The sequence below is a fragment of the Euprymna scolopes genome, chromosome 9, assembly GCF_053919585.1.
Source record: "Euprymna scolopes isolate OS-2025 chromosome 9, ASM5391958v1, whole genome shotgun sequence".
Taxonomy (NCBI): domain Eukaryota; kingdom Metazoa; phylum Mollusca; class Cephalopoda; order Sepiida; family Sepiolidae; genus Euprymna; species Euprymna scolopes.
This window is the reverse complement of record NC_136490.1, coordinates 83,451,868-83,477,364: the sequence shown is the minus strand read 5'-3', so window position 1 is coordinate 83,477,364 and position 25,497 is coordinate 83,451,868. Positions and strand designations below refer to the sequence as shown.

At 30.8% G+C, this 25,497-nt stretch overlaps 1 protein-coding gene across 2 annotated transcripts in view; it reads right to left on the bottom strand.

The window, feature by feature from the left end:
- Positions 1 to 25,497, bottom strand: part of LOC145284737 (protein furry-like) — an 881,988-nt gene that overhangs the window by 737,399 nt on the left and 119,092 nt on the right. For both annotated transcript variants that reach the window (XM_080133679.1, XM_080133680.1), the window contains exon 5: positions 1,140 to 1,170. In XM_080133679.1, the coding sequence (XP_079989805.1) occupies positions 1,140 to 1,170 (31 nt within the window). The remainder of the gene's footprint in view (positions 1 to 1,139; positions 1,171 to 25,497) is intronic.

Sequence of the window (25,497 nt, the reverse complement as noted above, 5' to 3'; positions counted from 1 at the left end):
TTTACAAAGTTATCCATTTGTTGTTTTCACAGACCATAGATCACTAACATATCTAGAGCAACAAGTTCTTAACAATGCAAAAATCCAGTGTTGACACTAAGAAATATCTTGTTACAAATTCATACTGGAGTATGCAGAGTTCAATATTTGAGCCGATGTGTTAAAAGCAGAAGTCAGTGTTCAAGTAAATACAAAGTGACAGTGAATTCTCAGATTCAGACTATAATTTAAGTGGAAAAGCATTTTGTTTTTATTATATACTAGTGGGGGTACTTGGCGTTGCCAGAGTGTTTGGAGGTATAAAAGAAAAAAAAAGTGACAGTTACGAACCCGAAGGCAGAAAAGAAAGTAAAAGAAAACGTGACATCTTACTGCTATGCTTCATAGAAAGTGAAAAGCGTTCAAATTTAGCGATTTTAATCAAAAGGTTGACTTGCTAGCAGGTGCAGAAATGAACGTTGGCTGAAGGTCAGTTCAGCTTTCTGCCATTTCATTTATTTGTTTCCCACATTTGTTTATTAGTTTTTTTAAAAACTCGCTCAAAATAAATGTTCAGCAAATCATAGATATTACAATCTAGGTAAGCACAAGTGTTGATATGCAGTTTTTCTTTTAATAACTCTGTATATATAATCTTGTATCTAAGGCAAATTAGAATTTTTAAAAAAAGCAATATAATTTGCGTAAAAATGTCTGTGCCAATTAATTATAATTAATGATGAACCGGACACTAGAAAAGAAAATTTGACAAAAATAATTATCAATACTTAAAGCTACTTGATGATTGATAAGAAAATGAAGACAATTTATCCTCATCCTAGAGAAATTTGTAGTTTGTAGCATTAATTCTATATAGATGATTAATACTTTGACAAGCTAATGACACGACAAAATTTATTGTTGAAACTAAGAAATCAGTCTTACTTTTCATAAGTCATTCTGGAGTAAATGAACAAAATTATGAATCTTGAATTCATGATGTTCAAGTACAGAAAGCAGAAAAGAAAACAAAGATGATGACCTGCTAAAGTTTAATATTCTTATTTATTATTCAAGATCAGAACTGAAGATATAAAAATATGAACATATAATAAATGCTTACATATTCTAAGATTTCAGATATAAAAAAAATTACTTACCTCTCTTCTTTCGTTGAGGAAATCTTTTTCCCTGCAAAAAAGTTATTGATTCTGTATATTTGAGTTTTCAAATAGAACATTTTTTTTTTTTAAATCTGGTTGAAATTTTTCCTATTGTGCCTAAAAGCAGATGCATTGAAAGTATGTATTATCATCATCATTTCTTTGGCCGCATTTGTCCTTTTGCAAAAACAATATATGAGCTGAACTGTTCAGCATCCTTACATCAACTAAATTTACAAAAGATTTTTTAGATATTAGTGACAGACAGTTGCAATTGGATGATAAAAGTAAGGAAGCTTGCCAACGTTTTGTTAGTATTCACAAGATTCTAAAGATTCACAAGATTCAAAAGACTCACAAGATTCAAAAGACTCACAAGATTCAAAAGATTCACAAGATTCAAAAGATTCACAAGATTCAAAAGATTCACAAGATTCAAAAGATATTGAGCAAAGTGATGTGTCACATATAAGTAAAAAAATTTGTTACAAAAAATATTCCAACGTTTTTGCACCTGTGTCAACATAAAATAGGAACTAGAATTGAATCTGTTCCCTGACCTAGCAATCAACTAATTGAGAGAGAGAGAGAGAGAGAGAGAGAGAGAGAGAGAAAAGGGAAGAGGGGAAAGGAGAGAGAGAAAAAGAGAAAGGGAGAGGAATAATGAAAAAGAGATTTATATATAAAAAAAGAGGTGCTCTAGAAACAAAAATATCTCTATATTACTGCTATACTCCTTTCCCTACAAGATAAAACACCACCTGGAGGCACCGCTGGTCTAAGCTCTGGCACACATTAGACTACTTCATAGCCCACTTGAGAGACCACAAAGATGTCCTAATTACACGATCCATGCCAGAAGCAAACGATTGTTGGACTGACCATCGCTTATTAATAACAAAGCTTAATATGTCAGTTCGAAGACATCTTTGTAATACAACACCCTATGGCAAAGAAACTTAACACACAAAAATTGAAAGACCAATCGTGGCTAGAACATATGCAGAAACAGTGCAAAGCACATTGCCAAATCCAATCAATTGATGAACGGTTTTCACTCCATGAAACTATAAGGAAGACTGGCATAGAAACATTTGAATATATTAGAAAATGTCACCAAAACAGATTTAATCGAAGACAAACAGAAAGCAAAGATTGAGTACAAAGCACACTCATCATTACAACAACTCAAAACCAATTTCTGTCAGCTAAAGGCCAGATGTCAGAAAGAGCTCTGTAACATACAGAATCGCTGGTGGGCAGGAAAGTAACAATAGATAATATAATAGTTATTAGGGATGCGTACTTATCTAATATAGAAGAGTGAAAAATAAAATATAGGAAAATGTGGATGGAAAAAATAAAAATTAAACTATGATAAAAATGGGTATAAACAAGGCAGAGATATAGGGGTGTGAGGAGTCAAGTTACAGAAGGGAAGAAGTGAAAATAAATGAAAGAATTAAAAATATATAAAAAGATATAAAATAAAATGAAAGTTCAATAAGCAGGAACACATCTAGTGGGAGGGAACTTTCTTTAAGGCAAGGGGTGGGGGTGTGAAGTTAACGGTTTAAAATGTGTTTTCAACTTTATTTTTCATTCTGCTATATTAAATAAGTATTGTTATATTGGTAGAGAGGCTGGTTGATATCGGTTGATAAATTAGGAAATAATCATAATGGAATAAGAAATAGTTTTTTTTTTATCTTTTAGAGAACGCCTACGGCGAACGGTGAATTTAAATTCAAATATAAATATGAAAGGATGCACCCCCCCCCTTGTCTTCGGCGAGCGTGAATTTAAATTCAATAAATAAATAAATAAATATTAACAAACAAAAAAACGCATTAGCATTCGAGGCGTACACACACACCCCTCCCTCACTCCCTCTGAAAATGTAATGCGCGAGAGAGCCCACTATCAGCGAAGCTGATGAAAAGGGAAAGAAAAAGTGAAATCGACGCGGATGAATAAATAAAGCAGTTTTTTTTAACGGTGAAAAACGATAGCGTTCGTATAAATAAATTTGAGAGGCAAGAAAAAAAAAGACAGAAAAGAAAAAGAGACTGGGGAGAGCAGTAAACGTTGTCAAATGGACCGGTCGTTTTGTTTATGCTTGAGCGAATAATAAATAAAAAAAAAATACCAAAAATTCGCTATGAGCCGGTGATGTTCAGGAATGCCCAAAGCGCAGTGTAAACAGATTTCCCTGAAATAAACAGGAGTTGAATTCTTTCGGTCGAGAACGGACATCATGGAAAGTTCATGGCAAAGATATTAAAGATGAATAAGAAGAGGGTTGCAATGAACAAAAATATCGTCATGTCGATGGGTGTCCCCATCTATGAACTTTGCGGAGACATTATGAAACACGAAAGTTCAATTGGAAAAAGTTAAGTGACTATTATGATTTCCCAATCCCGATATCCCCGCTCCTTGTCCTTGGCCGAACTGTCATACCATAATGGAAATGGTATATACATTTTCTCTTATATTATTTTTTTTTTGTCACCTTGTTTTCTTTTCTTTCTTTTATGATGTTTTTTTTATCATCCGACCTCACCCCAACCTATTGCGGTGTGATATTAAATTTGAGGATGCTGAATAAAATTTGTGTTTTAAGATTTTAGCGTTGTGTCATTCTTGCTTTGAGTTTGAATTGTTCGGAACAAAATGTGTTAATGAGAACCTCAGACAATGTGTCAAATAGGTCACAAATTGTGGACGACACTTTATTTGTCATTATTTTATTTTTATATTTTTAATATTGTGTTATAGACAACGTAGGGTGAAGCGCTGACCTAGAGTCATAAGATTCTTACTAGGGGACATCCACCCCAACTCAGCTTTATACCAGTCCATAACAGTATGCATTCCTAATAACTATTATTATTATATAATATTATCTATCATTACGCCATAATTCTTATATGTCTACACCCATCTACCTCATACCCCTTTTGCATTGCCACCTCCCATACTCCCTTTCGGTTTATGATTAGCTTACACTATTAACACCCTAGTACTATGCACTCCCTAGAATTCAACCACTCACATTCATCCTCCCATTACCATTCATAATAACCTACATTTTGTTTAAGCACTGTTATTATCTAAGACATCCCATCTAAAAATAGACAAACATAGCATACCCCCCCTATTTAATGCAAATCCCCTCCACACCTACAACACATATATACATAGATTTAACTGAGCAACTTCTTTCAACCAAACTACCTCATATCTCCCCTGAATTTTTTTTTTTTTTACAGGGGGTCACTACTTATCAAGGCCCAGGAGCCATTCGGGGATAAGGGTTATTGTGTGTACACTAATCAGTGGGATAGTATCGTAGTAATAGTTAGTATTGGGGATTTGATAAGGTGTTATTACTTAAGGGGGCGGTTCATCAGGAATTTGTTTGTGTTGGACTTGAAGACATCCAAGTTGAATTCGGGGGGGGGGGACAGGCAAGCTTTGTTCATGGAATCTACGTTTTGATTTAGGCATGGATAAAAAGTGGGGAAAATTATTGATAGTGGTTTCAGCTAGTCAGGTGTTTATTTCATATCAGGAGTAAAGGTCAAACCCAGAAGCTTATCAAATCATGGGGCCTCCCCTAGACGAGAGCCATTCATTTCAATCGATTCCAGATGGGGATCAGAGCGTTTATGATGTAATGATAGGAGCTTGGTCTTAGATGCATTTAAGCACATATGCTGTCCACATGCATTAAACCTACTGTGACAAATATGCTATATACATAAAGCCATTATATAATGCAAACTACACTCCTCCTATATCACAGCAACTACTTGTAGCCCCATCAAACAGCCTTAATAATCTACTTCTCTCCTAATGATATCGCATCCCTATCATGTTACCTAGTACGTTCTTCACTCTACTGATGAGAAGCATAAGGCTTCGAAATGCCATGGAATAAAGAGTCCCCACTTACTCAACACCCCTAAATAAATGTGTACCCTGTTAAATAAATGAATAAATCTACATGCATAATATATAGTTTTTATACCTTCATTTTCCTTTCTTGTTTACTTATGTTTTATCGCATATCCCTCCATATTTACATGAATAAACAATAAGCAGGAGCAGTGACAATAATGGTGACACTAAGACAAAGTCGTTTGTCAATACAATGCAAATGAACTCACTAAATACACACGACAACTTCAAATCCCATTTTTTCATGTACACACATCAATAGAATAGCCTGCACAACACTTCAACAATACAACACCAACTAGATTACATTCACAATTTTATTAGCTTTAAATCGATATAACACATGCATACAACAAACAGATGATTCCCTACAACACATTAAAGCACAAAAAACACATTTAAAAAGCAAAACTCAAGCCTATGATTAAAACTCTTGTTGCCCACAACTACGTCTGCGTCGTGAATATAAAAGCGTCAACCTGCTCGACAAACGGCAGTTAGGCCAATGTGAGCCGGGCTGTGAACTTCGCTCAGTCAGCAACCAGTAGGCACCGCCATCGCCACAGCTAATGTGAGCCATACTGTGAACTTCGCTCAATCAGCAACCAGTAGCCACCACCATCGCCACAGCTAATGTGAGCCATACTGTGAACTTCGTACCGTCATCAGCCAGTAGCCGGCATTGCCAAAACTATCCTGACACGCTAACAGTTTCGTTTCACGATCGTTTAAAACTTTAAATAAATGTTGGAACTTTTGTCAATTTCTTGCTTTCCATATGCTCAGTTTTGTATATAACAAATTGGTGTCAGAGTGTTTAGCAAGAGAAACATGGACAACTACACTGCTTTTACACGATCCGAACTGTTCACGCTAATTAAGGAACAAAAACAGCTTTTTTTCAACTTAATGACTGGACCCATACAGCCTTCTGAAAACGCGCTTCGAGAAATTCGACTCGACATAGATGCCATGATAACTGCCTTGAAATCAGCTGCGACAACAACCACAACTGTTTAGGTTAACGGCGATTACAGACTACTCATGCGTCAACAAATAATTTGAGATGCCATGAGACAACAAAAAACCTTCCGCTCGGGAAACAACGTGAGTCAGTTTATTACTAAACAAAATATGATTCATGTCGCACCAGAATTACCATCTTACCCCAGCTTGGAAGACGAATTCGTTAATCCACGAAAGACTTATTGGACCAAGGTGTATTCCAACAGATGCTCGACCCTGAGCAAGATAAAGCCACCTTCACCCTCCTAAAGGAGTATCTCCTGGCAACCCACGGCAACCAGATGACCACTTTTCAGCACGTAAGCCGAGCCTTGGACCTAGAATGGCGAGAAGATGAAAGACTGACAGAGAAGCAGCCGTGCACATCAAGAGAAAATTTTAGAAAGACAAGAATTCCAAGCTATCCGTCGACAGGCTTATTTCGATCATAGGCGCAATGCTTATATGAGCGAAAAGATCAAAGCATGGGACTCTAACATTTACTCCCACCTTGTCAAAACCATGGACAGCAGCTACAACACAACGGGCATAGCATCTGAGGTTCAGATCGTGGTGTAAAATCCAACTCTGCTGCTCTCCAAGTCACCGCGTTTCTCTCTCAAAAACACCACTCGAGTCAGAGAAACCCAACGAATGAAAACACCCAACTCAACAGAAACCCTCACCCGAACTGTACGAGCACTAGCAAACAGATCGACCTACACCAGCAACAGCATCGAGAGGCTCGTCAACAACCAAAAAGTTTCCTCGTGTGCCAGAGATACCTCAAAGGGCTCCCCTGCTTAAGACGCAACTGCAGATATCAACACTCGCCCCGCCTACAAGCACAAGCCCTTGTCATAACAACAAATGACAGCATACCGGAAGAAGAGGACCGGGATTTTTGCTTCGGTTGAGATGTGATGCCTTGGCCGACCCAACCCAATAGCAGTCATCACATATACAACCTCCAAGGATACACCCATTGCTCCCCTATAGTCCACTCCATCTTCACCGTCGGTGACACAAGTTTTTCCAACGTCGCGATGTTGGACTCTGAATGCTCAACCTGCATCATACCAATATCCCAGATACCAGACGGGGCCAAGAACCCATTCAAACACCCAAATAGAAGGTATCAGCGGCAATATCACTGTCCTTGGAGAACTCACCTGCAACATAGCAATTGTTGACCAGAACTCTTCTACATTCAGAGGCGTAAACACGCTAGTAACAGCCCAGACGGCACCAATCCTAATTGGCCAGAACGTGCTAGGCTATGATACGCTTAGCTCATATGTAATTAACAACAAAAATGCAACGGTGGAATTCAGTCACACACCCGCCCAGGTGGTCCAACACAAACAGCCACCATTATACAAACACCGTTACCAATCCACAACCCTGCCTACAACACCCACCTTGGGATCATGCAGGCTCAGTCAACCATCGGGCCACATCCTGAACCCCACACCCTAGAGGAAAAGCTAACAAAAGTCAACACAGGTCTTTCGCTACCAGACCATCCCAACCATGATGAATTAGATGCCACTGCTAACCTACTGATCCAGAACAAAAAGAATGACAAGGGCACATTCATCCGACCTGTCCGAATACCGACCAACGGCCAGTCATGCAGTCAAAAACAGCAGTCAATTGGAAGCGGAGGTTGACTCCGATATCAATCATAGAAACCTGCAGCGACCCCTAAGGGCTTCAACAGACCAGTATTTGCTGTACACAAGAAAAATGGATCAATTTGCATTGTAGCTAAATTCAAGAGGACACTAAACAAGGTGCTAGTCAACCTGGACCCCTACCCAATACCCAGGATCGATCACCTATTTAACAAAATCGGCAACAGATACTTTGCCTCCCTTGACCTATGCAGCAGGACAGGCACAAAATAGCGTTCACATGGAAAGACCACTGCTACCAATACACATGCCTGGCATTTGGCCTTACCTCAGCTGGACAAATCTTTTCTCATTGTGTACCATTAGCCTCAGGTATAGTCTCGTCATGCGACATCTCGTCCTATATTGATGACAACTTGGTACACGCCAGGACATTCGACGACTACATCCTCGCGCTCGAACTGCTGTTTGCCGTCCTCCGAAAATTTGGACTGAAGCTGAACCCAGAGAAATGTTCATTCCTCACACCCAAGACCAAATTTCTTAGTCGTATGATAACCAGTGAGGGGTTCAAAGCTCACCCCGGATACGTTCAGGCCATTAGAGAAATGAAGCCCCCAACTACAAGAAAAGAACTCCAAAGTGTCATTGGCCATCTCGTATGGATCAGACAATTCCTCAAGACATGCCTACACAAACAAATCAAGTCGAGCATGTTCTCGAAGTTCATGGCCCCCATACACGAACTCAACAAGGCCAAAAGGCCATTCCACTGAACAGAAAATGCTGACAGAGCCTTTAGAAAAATCAAGGACCGGTTGTCCTCTCCACCAGTCATCTCATTTCCCGACTTCTCCAAGCCATTCACATCTGACTACAGATGCCAGCAAAGTTGCGTGTGGTGCAATTCTAATGCAAGTGAACGACAATGGGAAGAAGAACATCATCGCAGTCGCATCTCATACATTGAGCCCCAAGGAACAGAATTGGTCCACAACGGAACATAAAGCGTACACCGTGAAGTGGGCGATACTGAATTTGACTATTTCCTACGCAACTGCCCCTTCATCGTTTTCACAGACCACAGATCACTCACATACCTGGATCAACGAGAATTCAACAATGCAAAAATACGAATATGGCAGGAGGAGATATTGTGTTATAAATTTGTCCTAGAGTACATGGAGGGTGAGTCCAATATATGGGCTAATATGCTCAGCAGAGTTTGCGGACAGAAAAAGACCAAGGCTCTGAGCAACCCCAACCCGGCAGAAAAAACGTTCACGCTAAATGACTCCAACCTACGCATTTATATCCTGTCATGGTGCATTGGTGACATCAACAGCCTACAAATCGTCCCCAAAACACACACACCGCAGGACGCCCACACAGAGATGTATCAGTGATGCATTCTTCGCCTACCACGCCAACGCCACCATCCCTGCTGAAAAAATTTGCAACCACCTGGACATTGCACCGAGCAACAAAAGGACGAGACCCTAGCCAAGATCATACATACTCTTCAATCTTCCCACCCAAGCATCCCACAAATCGACCCCAATGATAATCGGGCCAAGCTGTTCAAAAGGAAATTTCATCAATTCTTCCTCAAACCAGGAACCGCCGTCTTAATAAGGGACCAAAAACATTCTCCAAGGCTGTTCAGACCGTACAAACTTCAAGCCAGGTATCTCTACCAAGCACACGATGCCAACAACCACTCGGGAATAACTCGGATGCAGGAACTCCTTTCCAGTTATTAATGGGAGTCCAAAAATAGTGACATTCAAGCCTATGCAAACTTTTGCATGACATGTGCAAAATGCAAGGGAAACTATGGCAGATGCACTCGCTGGCTCATGGGCCACTGCAAATGCGGTAAAAGACCATTTGACCTTGTCTTCATAGACTTTGTCACAATGCCCAACTCAAGGGGAAAGCGCTATATACTCACAATATTGGACAGCTTCAGCCGATATTTCACAGCCATACCATGCGCAAGAGACCACGCTATCGATGTTGCCCATAGATTATACCTATTCTTCCTGCGACACAGACAGATACCATGCATAGTTTCCTCTGACCGTGGCACACACTTCATGGGAGAAATCTACCGACAATTCTGCAAGCAGATTTCCATCAATCAGGAGCTCCACTGCCCATGGCACCCACAAAGCTCAGGGAACATAAAAAAACAGCACCGAACAATGAAGAACACCCTCTACATGTTATGTGAGGACAGAAACTGAATGGACGGACATCCTTCAAGCCATCGTTTCGTCCATGAACACCACAACCAAAAAAGCCACAGGTGTCTCCCCACATTACACAATCTCAGGCCACCACCCCAACATCGGCCTCCCGACAACACACAAAGGAAATCAGGAGTGATGATCCAGGAGCATACAGCATGCAAGTTAATGCACTACTAAGACAGGTTCACCAACATGTCGCCCTGGCTAATGATGAAGCCGACCACAAAATCGAGAGCAACAAAAACTAGCCCTCTTACAAGAACTTGCTCGAAGTAGGGGGACAAGGTACTACTTCACCGGCCGCAATCAACCACAGCCCAATCATCCCACCTACAATGGAAACTTTACGATTACCAAAACAAACAACATGATGTATCAAGTGCAAGACGAGAATGGCACCACAGCCTGGATACACCGTGCACATATTCGGTATTTCTATCAAAACTTTTCCACCCCCATGTTGCAATATCAGTGGACACCACCCACCCTCCACACAGTACCACATACAACATTGAGTAGAATTTGGCGCCAACCTCACAAACGGATCAACCCAGGCAAATTCCAACAAGGACAACGAGGGGACAACTCCCCGCGCGGTTCAGAGACTTTATCATGTAAATATGATCGAAATCTGGTGGGGGGGCATTGTTATATCGCATATGCCTCCATATTTACATGAATAAACCAGAAACGAGCAGGAGCCGCGACAATAATGACAAAGCCGTTTGTTGATACAATGCAAATGAACACACACAACAACTTCAAATCCCATTTTTTCATGTACACACATTAATAGAATAGCTCGCACATCACTTCAACAAAAAACACCGCCAGAGAAGGCCGCACATCAAAAGAAAAACCATAATACAAAATACAAACATCGCAGTAAACGCAACTCCTGCAGCATATAAACATGAATATCTATTTTACGAAACACTGCAACAATACAACACCAACTAGATTACATTCACAATTTTATTAGCTTTAAATCGATATAACACATGCATACATACACCAAACAGATGATTCTCTACAACACATTAAAGCATAAAAAACAAACACATTTAAAAAGCAAAACTCAAGCCTATGATTAAAACTCTTGTTGCCCACAACTACATCCTCGTCGTAAATATAAAAGCGTCAACCTCCTCAACAAATGGCAGTTAGGCCAATGTGAGCCGCGCTGTGAACTTCACTCAGTCAGCAACCAGTAGCCACCACCAAAACTAATGTGAGCCGTACTGTGAACTTTGCAACAACCAGTAGCCACCGCCATCGCCCAAACTATTGTGAGCCGTACTGTGAACTTTGTTCCATCAACAACCAGTAGCCACTGTCATTGCCAAAGCTAATGTGAGCCATACTGTGAACTTCGTTCCATCAGCCACCGTCGCAAAAACTATCCTGACACGCCAACAGTTTCTTTTCACGATCGTTTTAAACTTTAAATAAACATTTGAACTTAACCCCATTCGTTTTTCAATTTCTTGCTTTCCATATGCTCAGTTTTGTTTATAACACATCTATATATATAAAAATGTAATTCTTGATTCGTTCAACATCGATAAAACCATATTTCTACATTACCAATTTAATTAAAATTTTCAGAAAATCTATCTGTAAAGTCAATAAATGTTTGCATATTATTAAAATAATTTAACATGGCGAATTATAAAAATATTAATTAAAATATAAATATTTTTCGTAAGTTGTTTCTGCGAGACTGCCTGGTTTTATTTCTGGTAACTTCCATTTCAACTACTCTCGAATTACAAGTAAAAAAAAAAGGTACTCATGCAGAGAGTGATCCATGCTGAAATAATAACGTTATTATTTAAAAAGCCATTCTTAGCATGGGGAAGGGAGGGTGTTTTGTACATATTCTGTACTTTAACCTTACAATTGAATAAAAAAACATATAAAACTTTAATTAAACGTGGAAATACGATTTAAAAAATAGTGCAGATCACTCTCTGCATTAGCACAAAAAAAAAATCCCATATTTTTTTAATTTAAATTCATTTATGTATCTTACCAATTTTTTAATTTTAAATATCTTAAATTATCTTTTCACTCATCGAACATTACGTTTTAATTGTTTAGTTTCTTTCACGGCATTGTTTATATAAAAAAGTTTGTTTTAACTTTTTCTAAACGGTTTCATTTTTACGACATGCCTCAGCGTATTATAAACACTCTAACCTCCCCATGTTAAAAACGGTTTTCAAATTAAACACACCCTTCCACAAACCTCGAAAGCCATTCTTAACATGGGGAGGTTGAGGGTGTTCATTCCGAAAGCCGTTTTAACATGGAGAGGTTAGGATGTTTATAATATGCTGGGGCGAGTCGTAAAATTAACAAAGTTGCTATTTTTTATTTCCTGCAAAAATTGCTTGAAATTTATTTATTTGACAAAAAATCTTGACAATTCAAAAGAATGTTTAAAATTATTTATTTGTTCAAAAAAAAAAAAAAAACTATTTTATAAAAGTCCGATGTTGCTTTCATTTCAAATTAAAAAAATTTGAAATGAAAGCAACATCGGACTTTTATAAAATAGTTTTTTTTTTTTTTTTGAACAAATAAATAATTTTAATTAAAAAAAAAAAATGTTCCATGAAAAACTTTCCCGTTCTCATTAATTAAATCGAAACATTTCCAATTAAACAATTATGGATATATGTTCTTTTTCACTTTCTTTATTTACTTTTTTTCATAGTTCTTAAAATTATATTTTTTTACGCAAACTTTTCAATCAATATTTTTACAATTATATTTCGATTCCCAGTAAAAAAAAATAAAAAAAACAACCAACTTCTCTGTTAAAAAAAAACAAAACAATCATTTAAATTAATTTGTTGTTGGCCTTTCAAAGTTGCTTTAATTAAAAAAAATGTATAAAATTATGTATTTGTTTGAAAAAAAAAAAATACACACACAAACAAAAAAATAAACAAACAAAAAAAAAAAAATAAATGTTTTGGTTTTCAAATGGCACTAGCCAGGTTTAAGCTATTATCAATATATCATTTCAATTTTCTATTTTTAATTAAAAAAAAAAAATGTTCCATGAAAAACTTTCCCGTTCTCATTAATTAAATCGAAACATTTCCAATTAAACAATTATGGATATATGTTCTTTTTCACTTTCTTTATTTACTTTTTTTCATAGTTCTTAATTTTTTTGTTTTTTTCAAACAAATAAATAATTTTAAACATTCTTTTGAATTGTCAAGATTCATTTTCTCCAGTAATATTGGTTTACCAAGTTTCTGGAAGTAATAAATGATAATTTTAGTTTAATTTAATGTTTTCGGAAGTAACAAATGTTAATTTTGGTAAATTTATTCTTTCCCTTTCCGGAAGCAAGCGTTCGGCCATATAATGATGTCTCCCCTAGATTTGGATAGCAAGTGCGTGAAAAAAAATGGCATCATATAATTCATTGTTGATTTATTCAAACAGTCCTTTGGAAAATAAATATTTAAAATAAAGTGGGGTTCTCTTTGGGTGTTGAGTTCAATGGCAACCAGCAGAATTATTTAATGGTCGCCCCTTAGCCCCCCCCCCCCTAGTCAAGGCTAACGCATGCGCACGTAACATTTATCATTTATTTACTTACGTTGCCTTTCGCACTTTCATAAACATTATTTATTTACGGTTGGCTTAACTCTTTTCATGAATAAAAAAAGTAACTAAACCTGAATTTGTCACTTTTACAAACATTCATTTATTTACGTTGGCTCAACTCTTTTCATGAATATTGGAAAAAAAGTTTTACTCTTTATGAATATTAAAAGAAAAAAAGTTACTAAACATTTATTAATAATTTCTCACTTTTACAAACATTTGTAATTCATGTATTTACTTACGTTGGCTTAACCCTTTTCATGAATATTAAAAAAAAAAAAATAACTAAACCATGTATTGATAATTCCTCACTTTTACAGACATTTTTAATTTACATGAGTGGATAATTTTTTGAGTAAATATTTACATTTAGATCCACCTCCACAATTTTCTTTTTTAAATGACGACTTTTATTGATAAATAAATCTACTTCTCTGCAACGGGCACTGAACCCCTCCTTTTTTTTCTTTTTTAAATAGTATTTTCGGGTGGGTATGCTGACAACAAATATCAGTTAAATTTTGCAAATATTTTTTCACCCCCCCCCATCTTCCAAAAATGGTGTTTATTCCAAAAGCTGTTCTTAAGATGAGGAGGTTGGGGGTTATTATAAGGTGGACCTAATCTAAAAAAAAAAAAAAAATACCAAGTTTTTTTAAATGATTAAAATATTTTCTCACTTTTACAAACATTTTTACATGCGCACATAAGCAACTATTTTTTTATTAACTTTTTTTTTTACTTTTTTTTTATTTAAAAATTAGTAAATTTCAATGAATAGAATCATTTATCATTAATATGTGTTTTTGGTTTTGTGTTGAATGAAACTTTTTTTTTTCATTACAACAATAATGAACCAATTTAAATCTTCCGGGTTAAGGGTTACGAAATTATCAATAAATCGTTTAGTTACTAAGCCAACGTCAGTAGTAAATAAAAAAATGTTACGTGCGCATGCATAAGCCTTGACTACAGGGAGGGGGGGGGGCTAAGGGAGCGACCATTAAATAATTATGCTGGTCACCATGGAACTCAACGCCAAAGGAGTACCTAAAGTGACACTTATGCACTTATGTTATCGTGCTACTTTTTAAAATAGTATTTTCACACTAAATTCAAATTTTACAATATATTTTTCTTTTATTAATTTGTTAGGTGAAAGTACAGATAACCCGGTCGGTTTCTAATGTGTGGAAAATCTAGCTCCTGAAAAAAAAAAAGGGGTACTCTGGATAGTAATAAAAAATTAAAATTGACTCAGTCTCGAAAGATTTCTTCTCTACTGAACGAGGAAAAAAACGGTGAAGTGTAGTTCACCTTTTGTTTCTCTCCCCCTCTCTTAATATCTCTCTATCCATCTCTCCTTTTCCCTCTCTATATCACCCTCTCCATCTTTCTTTGAGCCCCTTTCTCTAACTCCCTCTATCTCTCTCTCCTTTCCTCTGTCTCACCCTCTCTGTTTCTAACTCTTCCCCTCTCTCTGTCTATCTATCAATCCCTTTATCTCTCTATCTCCTTCTCTTTCTCTATTTTCCTCTCACTTTCTCTTTTCTATCTATATATCTTCCTCTCTATCTGTCCATCTCTAATCCCTCATCCTATTTTAGTCTCCTAAATTAATTACAGTGAATAAGGCATTGTTAAAATATGGATAAATCCTATTTAGTCACCTAATTTACTGACTGTGAGAATAGTTATTTGGAAATTACTGCTACCTTGAACAGCACCAGAAGTAACTGGTAAAACCTTTCTAATTAAATTGATTTTGGAAGCCATTTGGTAACAAAATGACATAGCCTTAGCCCTTGCTGCATGAGGAATACCTGCGACCTTGCTGCCAAGTAGAAGAATTATTTATTCTACTTTGAAACATTCAATTTTTCAAAAATCTCATGTTCGACATCTCCAAAACATCCAATATGGGGAAAAATATTGCAGAAATGCAAACTTATTGTTTCGGATGAATGCACAATGGTACGCAAAAAAATCACTTGAGGCTCTTGGTCGATTCTTGCAAGATTTGCATGTCAATGTCAGACCATTTGGGAATGCAGTAATATTGCTTGTAGGAGATTTCAAACACATGTTACCTGTTATTCTTCAATCAACACCAGCAGATGAAATAAGTGCTTGCCTCAAATACTCTACTTTTTTTGTGCCATGGGAAGACATTAAACTTAACTCAAAATATGCATGTCCATGTGCAGACTGTTCGATCCGCACATAAATTTTTGCATCACTTGTGAGAAATTGAGTACAGAAAAGTGCCAGCTGATCTGAATTAAGGGCAAAATTCTTTGACTTTTAACTTCTGTAATTTCTGTAATTTTATTACATCAAAAGAAGAGTTAGTTTAAAAGGTTTTTGCAGATATTCAAATTATAAGAATTCCACTTGACTGAATAAACGAGCTATTCTTGCAGGTCAATACAAAGACGTCTACGCTATTATTCAATGTAAAATTCCTAGTGAGGTAGTCAAATACAAATCCATCAAGACTGTTGTGAAAGCAGATAAAGTGGTTAATAATCTAACAGCTATATTTGTCAGGGATGCCATCGCATGTATTGCAACTGAAATTTGGCGTACTAATTATCATGTTGTGAAATATAAACCAATCCAAGCTTTGCAAAGGCACATGGCTTGCAGTAAAAAAAAAAATTAACAAACAACATCATAGAAACAACAATCTTAACAGGACCTTTCACAGATGAATATATCTTCATTCCATGCATTCCTATGATTCCACCGGATACATCATTACACTAAAGTGTAATTGCACTTTCCAATTTTATTGTCGTTTGCAATAACCATCAAAAAAGCACAGGGAACAATCTTTACAATTGGGTGGCTTACAGTTACACACTGACTGTTTTTTCACATGGACAATTTCTCTACATCAGCTAAGAAAATGGAACAACAAAAACTGTGTACCCATGCAAAATGGAAAATTAAACCTATAAGAAACATGCTTTTTCTTATTTTGGAACTTTTTCCATTGCGCCAATTTGAGCCACAGCAACGCGTGGCAGGGTACAGCTAGTGCATATATATATATATATATATGAGAGAGGGGGGGGAAATTAGACCTAGAGTCTAAAGAGCAAAGTTTATTTTAATGTATTTATACTTAAAAAAAACTGCTCATAGTAATGTGGATATATAAGTTCAATAAGTATATTTATCTTAGAGCTATATTAATATTGAGTATAAAGATTGATAATTTTAATTATCAAAAGGAAAAATAAACAAAATCAAATTGAGTGTACAATCGTTTTGGAAATGATATTCATTTTATTAAAATTGAGAAAATGCAAGTACGTAAGGTGAATATTTCTTATTCGGTTGAAATAATTATTTACAGTTTATTTAATGATTGAAATAATTATTTACACTTTATTTAATGGTTGAAATAATTATTTACAGTTTATTTAATGATTGAAATAATAATTTACACTTTATTTAATGGTTGAAATAATAATTTACACTTTATTTAATGATTGAAATAATTATTTACACTTTATTTAATGATTGAAATAATTATTTACACTTTATTTAATGATTGAAATAATTATTTACACTTTATTTAATGGTTGAAATAATTATTTACACTTTATTTAATGATTGAATTAATTATTTACACTTTATTTAATGATTGAAATAATTATTTACACTTTATTTAATGGTTGAAATAATTATTTACACTTTATTTAATGATTGAAATAATTATTTACACTTTATTTAATGGTTGAAATAATTATTTACACTTTATTTAATAATTAAAATAATTGTTTACACTTTATTTAATGATTGAAATAATTGTTTACACTTTATTTAATGATTGAAATAATTATTTACACTTTATTTAATGATTGAAATAATTATTTACACTTTATTTAATGATTGAAATAATTATTTACACTTTATTTAATGATTGAAATAATTATTTACACTTTATTTAATGATTGAAATGGTTATTTACACTTTATTTAATGATTGAAATGATTATTTACAGTTTATTTAATGGTTGAAATAATTATTTACACTTTATTTAATGATTGAAATAATTATTTACACTTTATTTAATGGTTGAAATAATTATTTACACTTTATTTAATGATTGAAATAATTATTTACACTTTATTTAATTGTTGAAATAATTATTTACACTTTATTTAATGATTGAAATAATTATTTACACTTTATTTAATGGTTGAAATAATTATTTACAGTTTATTTAATAATTAAAATAATTGTTTACACTTTAAGTTCAATAAGTATATTTATCTTAGAGCTATATTAATATTGAGTATAAAGATTGATAATTTTAATTATCAAAAGGAAAAATAAACAAAATCAAATTGAGTGTACAATCGTTTTGGAAATGATATTCATTTTATTAAAATTGAGAAAATGCAAGTACGTAAGGTGAATATTTCTTATTCGGTTGAAATAATTATTTACAGTTTATTTAATGATTGAAATAATTATTTACACTTTATTTAATGGTTGAAATAATTATTTACAGTTTATTTAATGATTGAAATAATTATTTACACTTTATTTAATGGTTGAAATAATTATTTACACTTTATTTAATGATTGAAATAATTATTTACACTTTATTTAATGGTTGAAATAATTATTTACAGTTTATTTAATGATTGAAATAATTATTTACACTTTATTTAATGATTGAAATAATTATTTACACTTTATTTAATGATTGAAATAATAATTTACACTTTATTTAATGATTGAAATAATAATTTACACTTTATTTAATGATTGAAATAATTATTTACACTTTATTTAATGATTGAAATAATTATTTACACTTTATTTAATGATTGAAATAATTATTTACACTTTATTTAATGATTAAAATAATTATTTACACTTTATTTAATGGTTGAAATAATTATTTACACTTTATTTAATGATTGAATTAATTATTTACACTTTATTTAATGATTGAAATAATTATTTACACTTTATTTAATGGTTGAAATAATTATTTACACTTTATTTAATGATTGAAATAATTATTTACACTTTATTTAATGGTTGAAATAATTATTTACACTTTATTTAATAATTAAAATAATTGTTTACACTTTATTTAATGATTGAAATAATTGTTTACACTTTATTTAATGATTGAAATAATTATTTACACTTTATTTAATGATTGAAATAATTATTTACACTTTATTTAATGATTGAAATAATTATTTACACTTTATTTAATGATTGAAATAATTATTTACACTTTATTTAATGATTGAAATGGTTATTTACACTTTATTTAATGATTGAAATGATTATTTACAGTTTATTTAATGGTTGAAATAATTATTTACACTTTATTTAATGATTGAAATAATTATTTACACTTTATTTAATGATTGAAATAATTATTTACACTTTATTTAATGATTGAAATAATTATTTACACTTTATTTAATGGTTGAAATAATTATTTACACTTTATTTAATGATTGAAATAATTATTTACACTTTATTTAATGATTGAAATAATTATTTACACTTTATTTAATGGTTGAAATAATTATTTACACTTTATTTAATGATTGAAATAATTATTTACACTTTATTTAATTGTTGAAATAATTATTTACACTTTATTTAATGATTGAAATAATTATTTACACTTTATTTAATGATTGAAATAATTATTTACACTTTATTTAATGGTTGAAATAATTATTTACACTTTATTTAATGATTGAAATAATTATTTACACTTTATTTAATGGTTGAAATAATTATTTACAGTTTATTTAATAATTAAAATAATTGTTTACACTTTATTTAATGATTGAAAAAATTGTTTACACTTTATTTAATGATTGAAATAATTATTTACACTTTATTTAATGATTGAAATAATTATTTACACTTTATTTAATGATTGAAATAATTATTTACACTTTATTTAATGATTGAAATAATTATTTACACTTTATTTAATGATTGAAATGGTTATTTACACTTTATTTAATGATTGAAATGATTATTTACAGTTTATTTAATGGTTGAAATAATTATTTACACTTTATTTAATGATTGAAATAATTATTTACACTTTATTTAATGATTGAAATAATTATTTACACTTTATTTAATGATTGAAATGATTATTTACACTTTATTTAATGATTGAAATGATTATTTACACTTTATTTAATGATTGAAATGATTATTTACACTTTATTTAATGATTGAAATGATTATTTACACAACGCGGATTTCATGAACAAAGCTTCTTTCTTAGAACTGCACGCCTGTGGAACTCTGTTCCGTCTGCCTGCTTCCCTCCGGACTACAACTTGGATGTCTTCAAGTCTAATGTTAACAAATTCCTAATGAACCGCCCCCCTAATTAAACACTTCATCAAATTTCCTCACTAACGTAATGTACTTGCAATAACCCTTATCCCTGAGTGGCTTCCGGGCCTTGATAAGTGGTGATCACTGTGTAAAAAAAAAAGATTGAAATGATTATTTACAGTTTATTTTATGATTGAAATAATTATTTACACTTTATTTAATGATTGAAATAATTATTTACACTTTATTTAATGATTGAAATAATTATTTACACTTTATTTAATGGTTGAAATAATTATTTACACTTTATTTAATAATTAAAATAATTGTTTACACTTTATTTAATGATTGAAATAATTATTTACACTTTATTTAATGATTGAAATAATTATTTACACTTTATTTAATGATTGAAATAATTATTTACACTTTATTTAATGATTGAAATAATTATTTACACTTTATTTAATGATGTAAATGGTTATTTACACTTTATTTAATGATTGAAATGATTATTTACAGTTTATTTAATGGTTGAAATAATTATTTACACTTTATTTAATGATTGAAATAATTATTTACACTTTATTTAATGATTGAAATAATTATTTACACTTTATTTAATGGTTGAAATAATTATTTACACTTTATTTAATGATTGAAATAATTATTTACACTTTATTTAATGATTGAAATAATTATTTACACTTTATTTAATGGTTGAAATAATTATTTACACTTTATTTAATGATTGAAATAATTATTTACACTTTATTTAATGGTTGAAATAATTATTTACACTTTATTTAATGATTGAAATAATTATTTACACTTTATTTAATGATTGAAATAATTATTTACACTTTATTTAATGGTTGAAATAATTATTTACACTTTATTTAATGATTGAAATAATTATTTACACTTTATTTAATGGTTGAAATAATTATTTACAGTTTATTTAATAATTAAAATAATTGTTTACACTTTATTTAATGATTGAAATAATTGTTTACACTTTATTTAATGATTGAAATAATTATTTACACTTTATTTAATGATTGAAATAATTATTTACACTTTATTTAATGATTGAAATGGTTATTTACACTTTATTTAATGATTGAAATGATTATTTACAGTTTATTTAATGGTTGAAATAATTATTTACACTTTATTTAATGATTGAAATAATTATTTACACTTTATTTAATGATTGAAATAATTATTTACACTTTATTTAATGATTGAAATGATTATTTACACTTTATTTAATGATTGAAATGATTATTTACACTTTATTTAATGATTGAAATGATTATTTACACTTTATTTAATGATTGAAATGATTATTTACACAACGCGGATTTCATGAACAAAGCTTCTTTCTTAGAACTGCACGCCTGTGGAACTCTGTTCCGTCTGCCTGCTTCCCTCCGGACTACAACTTGGATGTCTTCAAGTCTAATGTTAACAAATTCCTAATGAACCGCCCCCCTAATTAAACACTTCATCAAATTTCCTCACTAACGTAATGTACTTGCAATAACCCTTATCCCTGAGTGGCTTTCGGGCCTTGATAAGTGGTGATCACTGTGTAAAAAAAAAAAAGATTGAAATGATTATTTACAGTTTATTTTATGATTGAAATAATTATTTACACTTTATTTAATGATTGAAATAATTATTTACACTTTATTTAATGATTGAAATAATTATTTACACTTTATTTAATGGTTGAAATAATTATTTACACTTTATTTAATGATTGAAATATATATTTACACTTTATTTAATGATTGAAATAATTATTTACACTTTATTTAATGGTTGAAATAATTATTTACACTTTATTTAATGATTGAAATAATTATTTACACTTTATTTAATGGTTGAAATAATTATTTACAGTTTATTTAATAATTAAAATAATTGTTTACACTTTATTTAATGATTGAAATAATTATTTACACTTTATTTAATGATTGAAATAATTATTTACACTTTATTTAATGATTGAAATAATTATTTACACTTTATTTAATGATTGAAATAATTATTTACACTTTATTTAATGATGTAAATGGTTATTTACAGTTTATTTAATGGTTGAAATAATTATTTACACTTTATTTAATGATTGAAATAATTATTTACACTTTATTTAATGATTGAAATAATTATTTACACTTTATTTAATGGTTGAAATAATTATTTACACTTTATTTAATGATTGAAATAATTATTTACACTTTATTTAATGATTGAAATAATTATTTACACTTTATTTAATGGTTGAAATAATTATTTACACTTTATTTAATGATTGAAATAATTATTTACACTTTATTTAATGGTTGAAATAATTATTTACACTTTATTTAATGATTGAAATAATTATTTACACTTTATTTAATGATTGAAATAATTATTTACACTTTATTTAATGGTTGAAATAATTATTTACACTTTATTTAATGATTGAAATAATTATTTACACTTTATTTAATGGTTGAAATAATTATTTACAGTTTATTTAATAATTAAAATAATTGTTTACACTTTATTTAATGATTGAAATAATTGTTTACACTTTATTTAATGATTGAAATAATTATTTACACTTTATTTAATGATTGAAATAATTATTTACACTTCATTTAATGATTGAAATGGTTATTTACACTTTATTTAATGATTGAAATGATTATTTACAGTTTATTTAATGGTTGAAATAATTATTTACACTTTATTTAATGATTGAAATAATTATTTACACTTTATTTAATGATTGAAATAATTATTTACACTTTATTTAATGATTGAAATGATTATTTACACTTTATTTAATGATTGAAATGATTATTTACACTTTATTTAATGATTGAAATGATTATTTACACTTTATTTAATGATTGAAATGATTATTTACACAACGCGGATTTCATGAACAAAGCTTCTTTCTTAGAACTGCACGCCTGTGGAACTCTGTTCCGTCTGCCTGCTTCCCTCCGGACTACAACTTGGATGTCTTCAAGTCTAATGTTAACAAATTCCTAATGAACCGCCCCCCTAATTAAACACTTCATCAAATTTCCTCACTAACGTAATGTACTTGCAATAACCCTTATCCCTGAGTGGCTTCCGGGCCTTGATAAGTGGTGATCACTGTGTAAAAAAAAAAAAGATTGAAATGATTATTTACAGTTTATTTTATGATTGAAATAATTATTTACACTTTATTTAATGGTTAAAATAATTATTTACAGTTTATTTAATGGTTGAAATTATTATTTACACTTTATTTAATGATGGAAATAATTATTTACACTTTATTTAATGATGTAAATGGTTATTTACACTTTATTTAATGATTGAAATGATTATTTACACTTTATTTAATGATTGAAATAATTATTTACACTTTATTTAATGATTGAAATAATTATTTACACTTTATTTAATGATTGAAATAATTATTTACACTTTATTTAATGATTGAAATAATTATTTACACTTTATTTAATGATTGAAATAATTATTTACACTTTATTTAATGGTTGAAATAATTATTTACACTTTATTTAATGATTGAAATAATTATTTACACTTTATTTAATGGTTGAAATAATTATTTACACTTTATTTAATGGTTGAAATAATTATTTACACTTTATTTAATGATTGAAATAATTATTTACACTTTATTTAATGGTTGAAATAATTATTTACACTTTATTTAATGATTAAAATAATTATTTACACTTTATTTAATGGTTGAAATAATTATTTACAGTTTATTTAATAATTAAAATAATTGTTTACACTTTATTTAATGATTGAAATAATTGTTTACACTTTATTTAATGATTGAAATAATTATTTACACTTTATTTAATGATTGAAATAATTATTTACACTTTATTTAATGATTGAAATAATTATTTACACTTTATTTAATGATTGAAATAATTATTTACACTTTATTTAATGGTTGAAATAATTATTTACACTTTATTTAATTGTTGAAATAATTATTTACACTTTGTTTAATGATTGAAATAATTATTTACACTTTATTTAATGATTGAAATAATTATTTACACTTTATTTAATGGTTGAAATAATTATTTACACTTTGTTTAATGATTGAAATAATTATTTACACTTTGTTTAATGATTGAAATAATTATTTACACTTTATTTAATGATTGAAATAATTATTTACAGTGTATTTAATTGTTGAAATACTTATTTACAGTGTATTTAATTGTTGAAATGATTATTTACAGTTTATTTTAAATTCAAAATGCTGAGTTAACCCAGCGTTTTAAATTTAAAATAAACTATAAATAATCATTTCAACACTCTGTGGGCAAAAATACAACATATGCACTGACGTTTTTTAGAACAAATTTTCTATTAAAACTCAATAAGGACTATCCACCTTACTTACTACAAAAAAGCTAGTTTATTTTGGTGTCTTAAACTTCTCCCTCCCCCTTTTTGTACTGATGAGATTATATTCGAAAACACAAGCATTTATTAATTATTGTCAATGCTTATTCTCAATTTTAATAAAATAAATATAATTTCCAAAACGATCGTATACTCAATTTGATTTTTTTTTCCTTTTGAAACTGATTCATAAGTTACAATTATCAATCTTTATACGCCATATATATATATATATATATATATATATATATATATATATATGGCGTATAAAGATTGATAATTGTAAATTATGAATCAGTTTATACGCCATATATATATATATATATATATATATGGCGTATAAAGATTGATAATTGTAAATTATGAATCAGTTTCAAAAGGAAAAAAAAATCAAATTGAGTATACGATCGTTTTGGAAATGATATTTATTTTATTAAAATTGAGAATAAGCATTGACAATAATTAATAAATGCTTGTGTGTTTGTATATATGTGTGTTCATGTGTATATTAGGATGAATATGCACATATGTCTCACCCCACTTCCTACCACTTACCACTACCTGCTCTCCCTAACACTTCCCCCACTAAAAATAATATAAACCTCTAATGAAAAGGTTTCCACCAGACTTTGAATTTATTATCGCTGAACCCAAAACAAATTTAAACAAGCACTTGCCCGATTCGGATATATACACAGCTATGCGGATTACCCAGTATATAGCTTGGAAATTATTACCAAACAGATGTAAAGAACGTATAATATGGATTTTACCAAGCAAGTTGGATCAACAAAAACATTCATATCCTTTTTCTACAAATCCTCCTGCTAGAGGACTTCTATAAATGTATTATTTCACTTTGACTTTCCATGTCTCACTGACTTTAGCAAATAGGGTGCATACCTTTATAACTATTTGCTAATATTTTCTCTCCTCTGATGAGATGGTAGACATCGAAACCCTATAGGTTAAGGAGATTAATTTTTTAAAACATTCTTTGTCTTGCTTAGAATAATAAAAATTCTTTGATATGAAACTCAACCACTT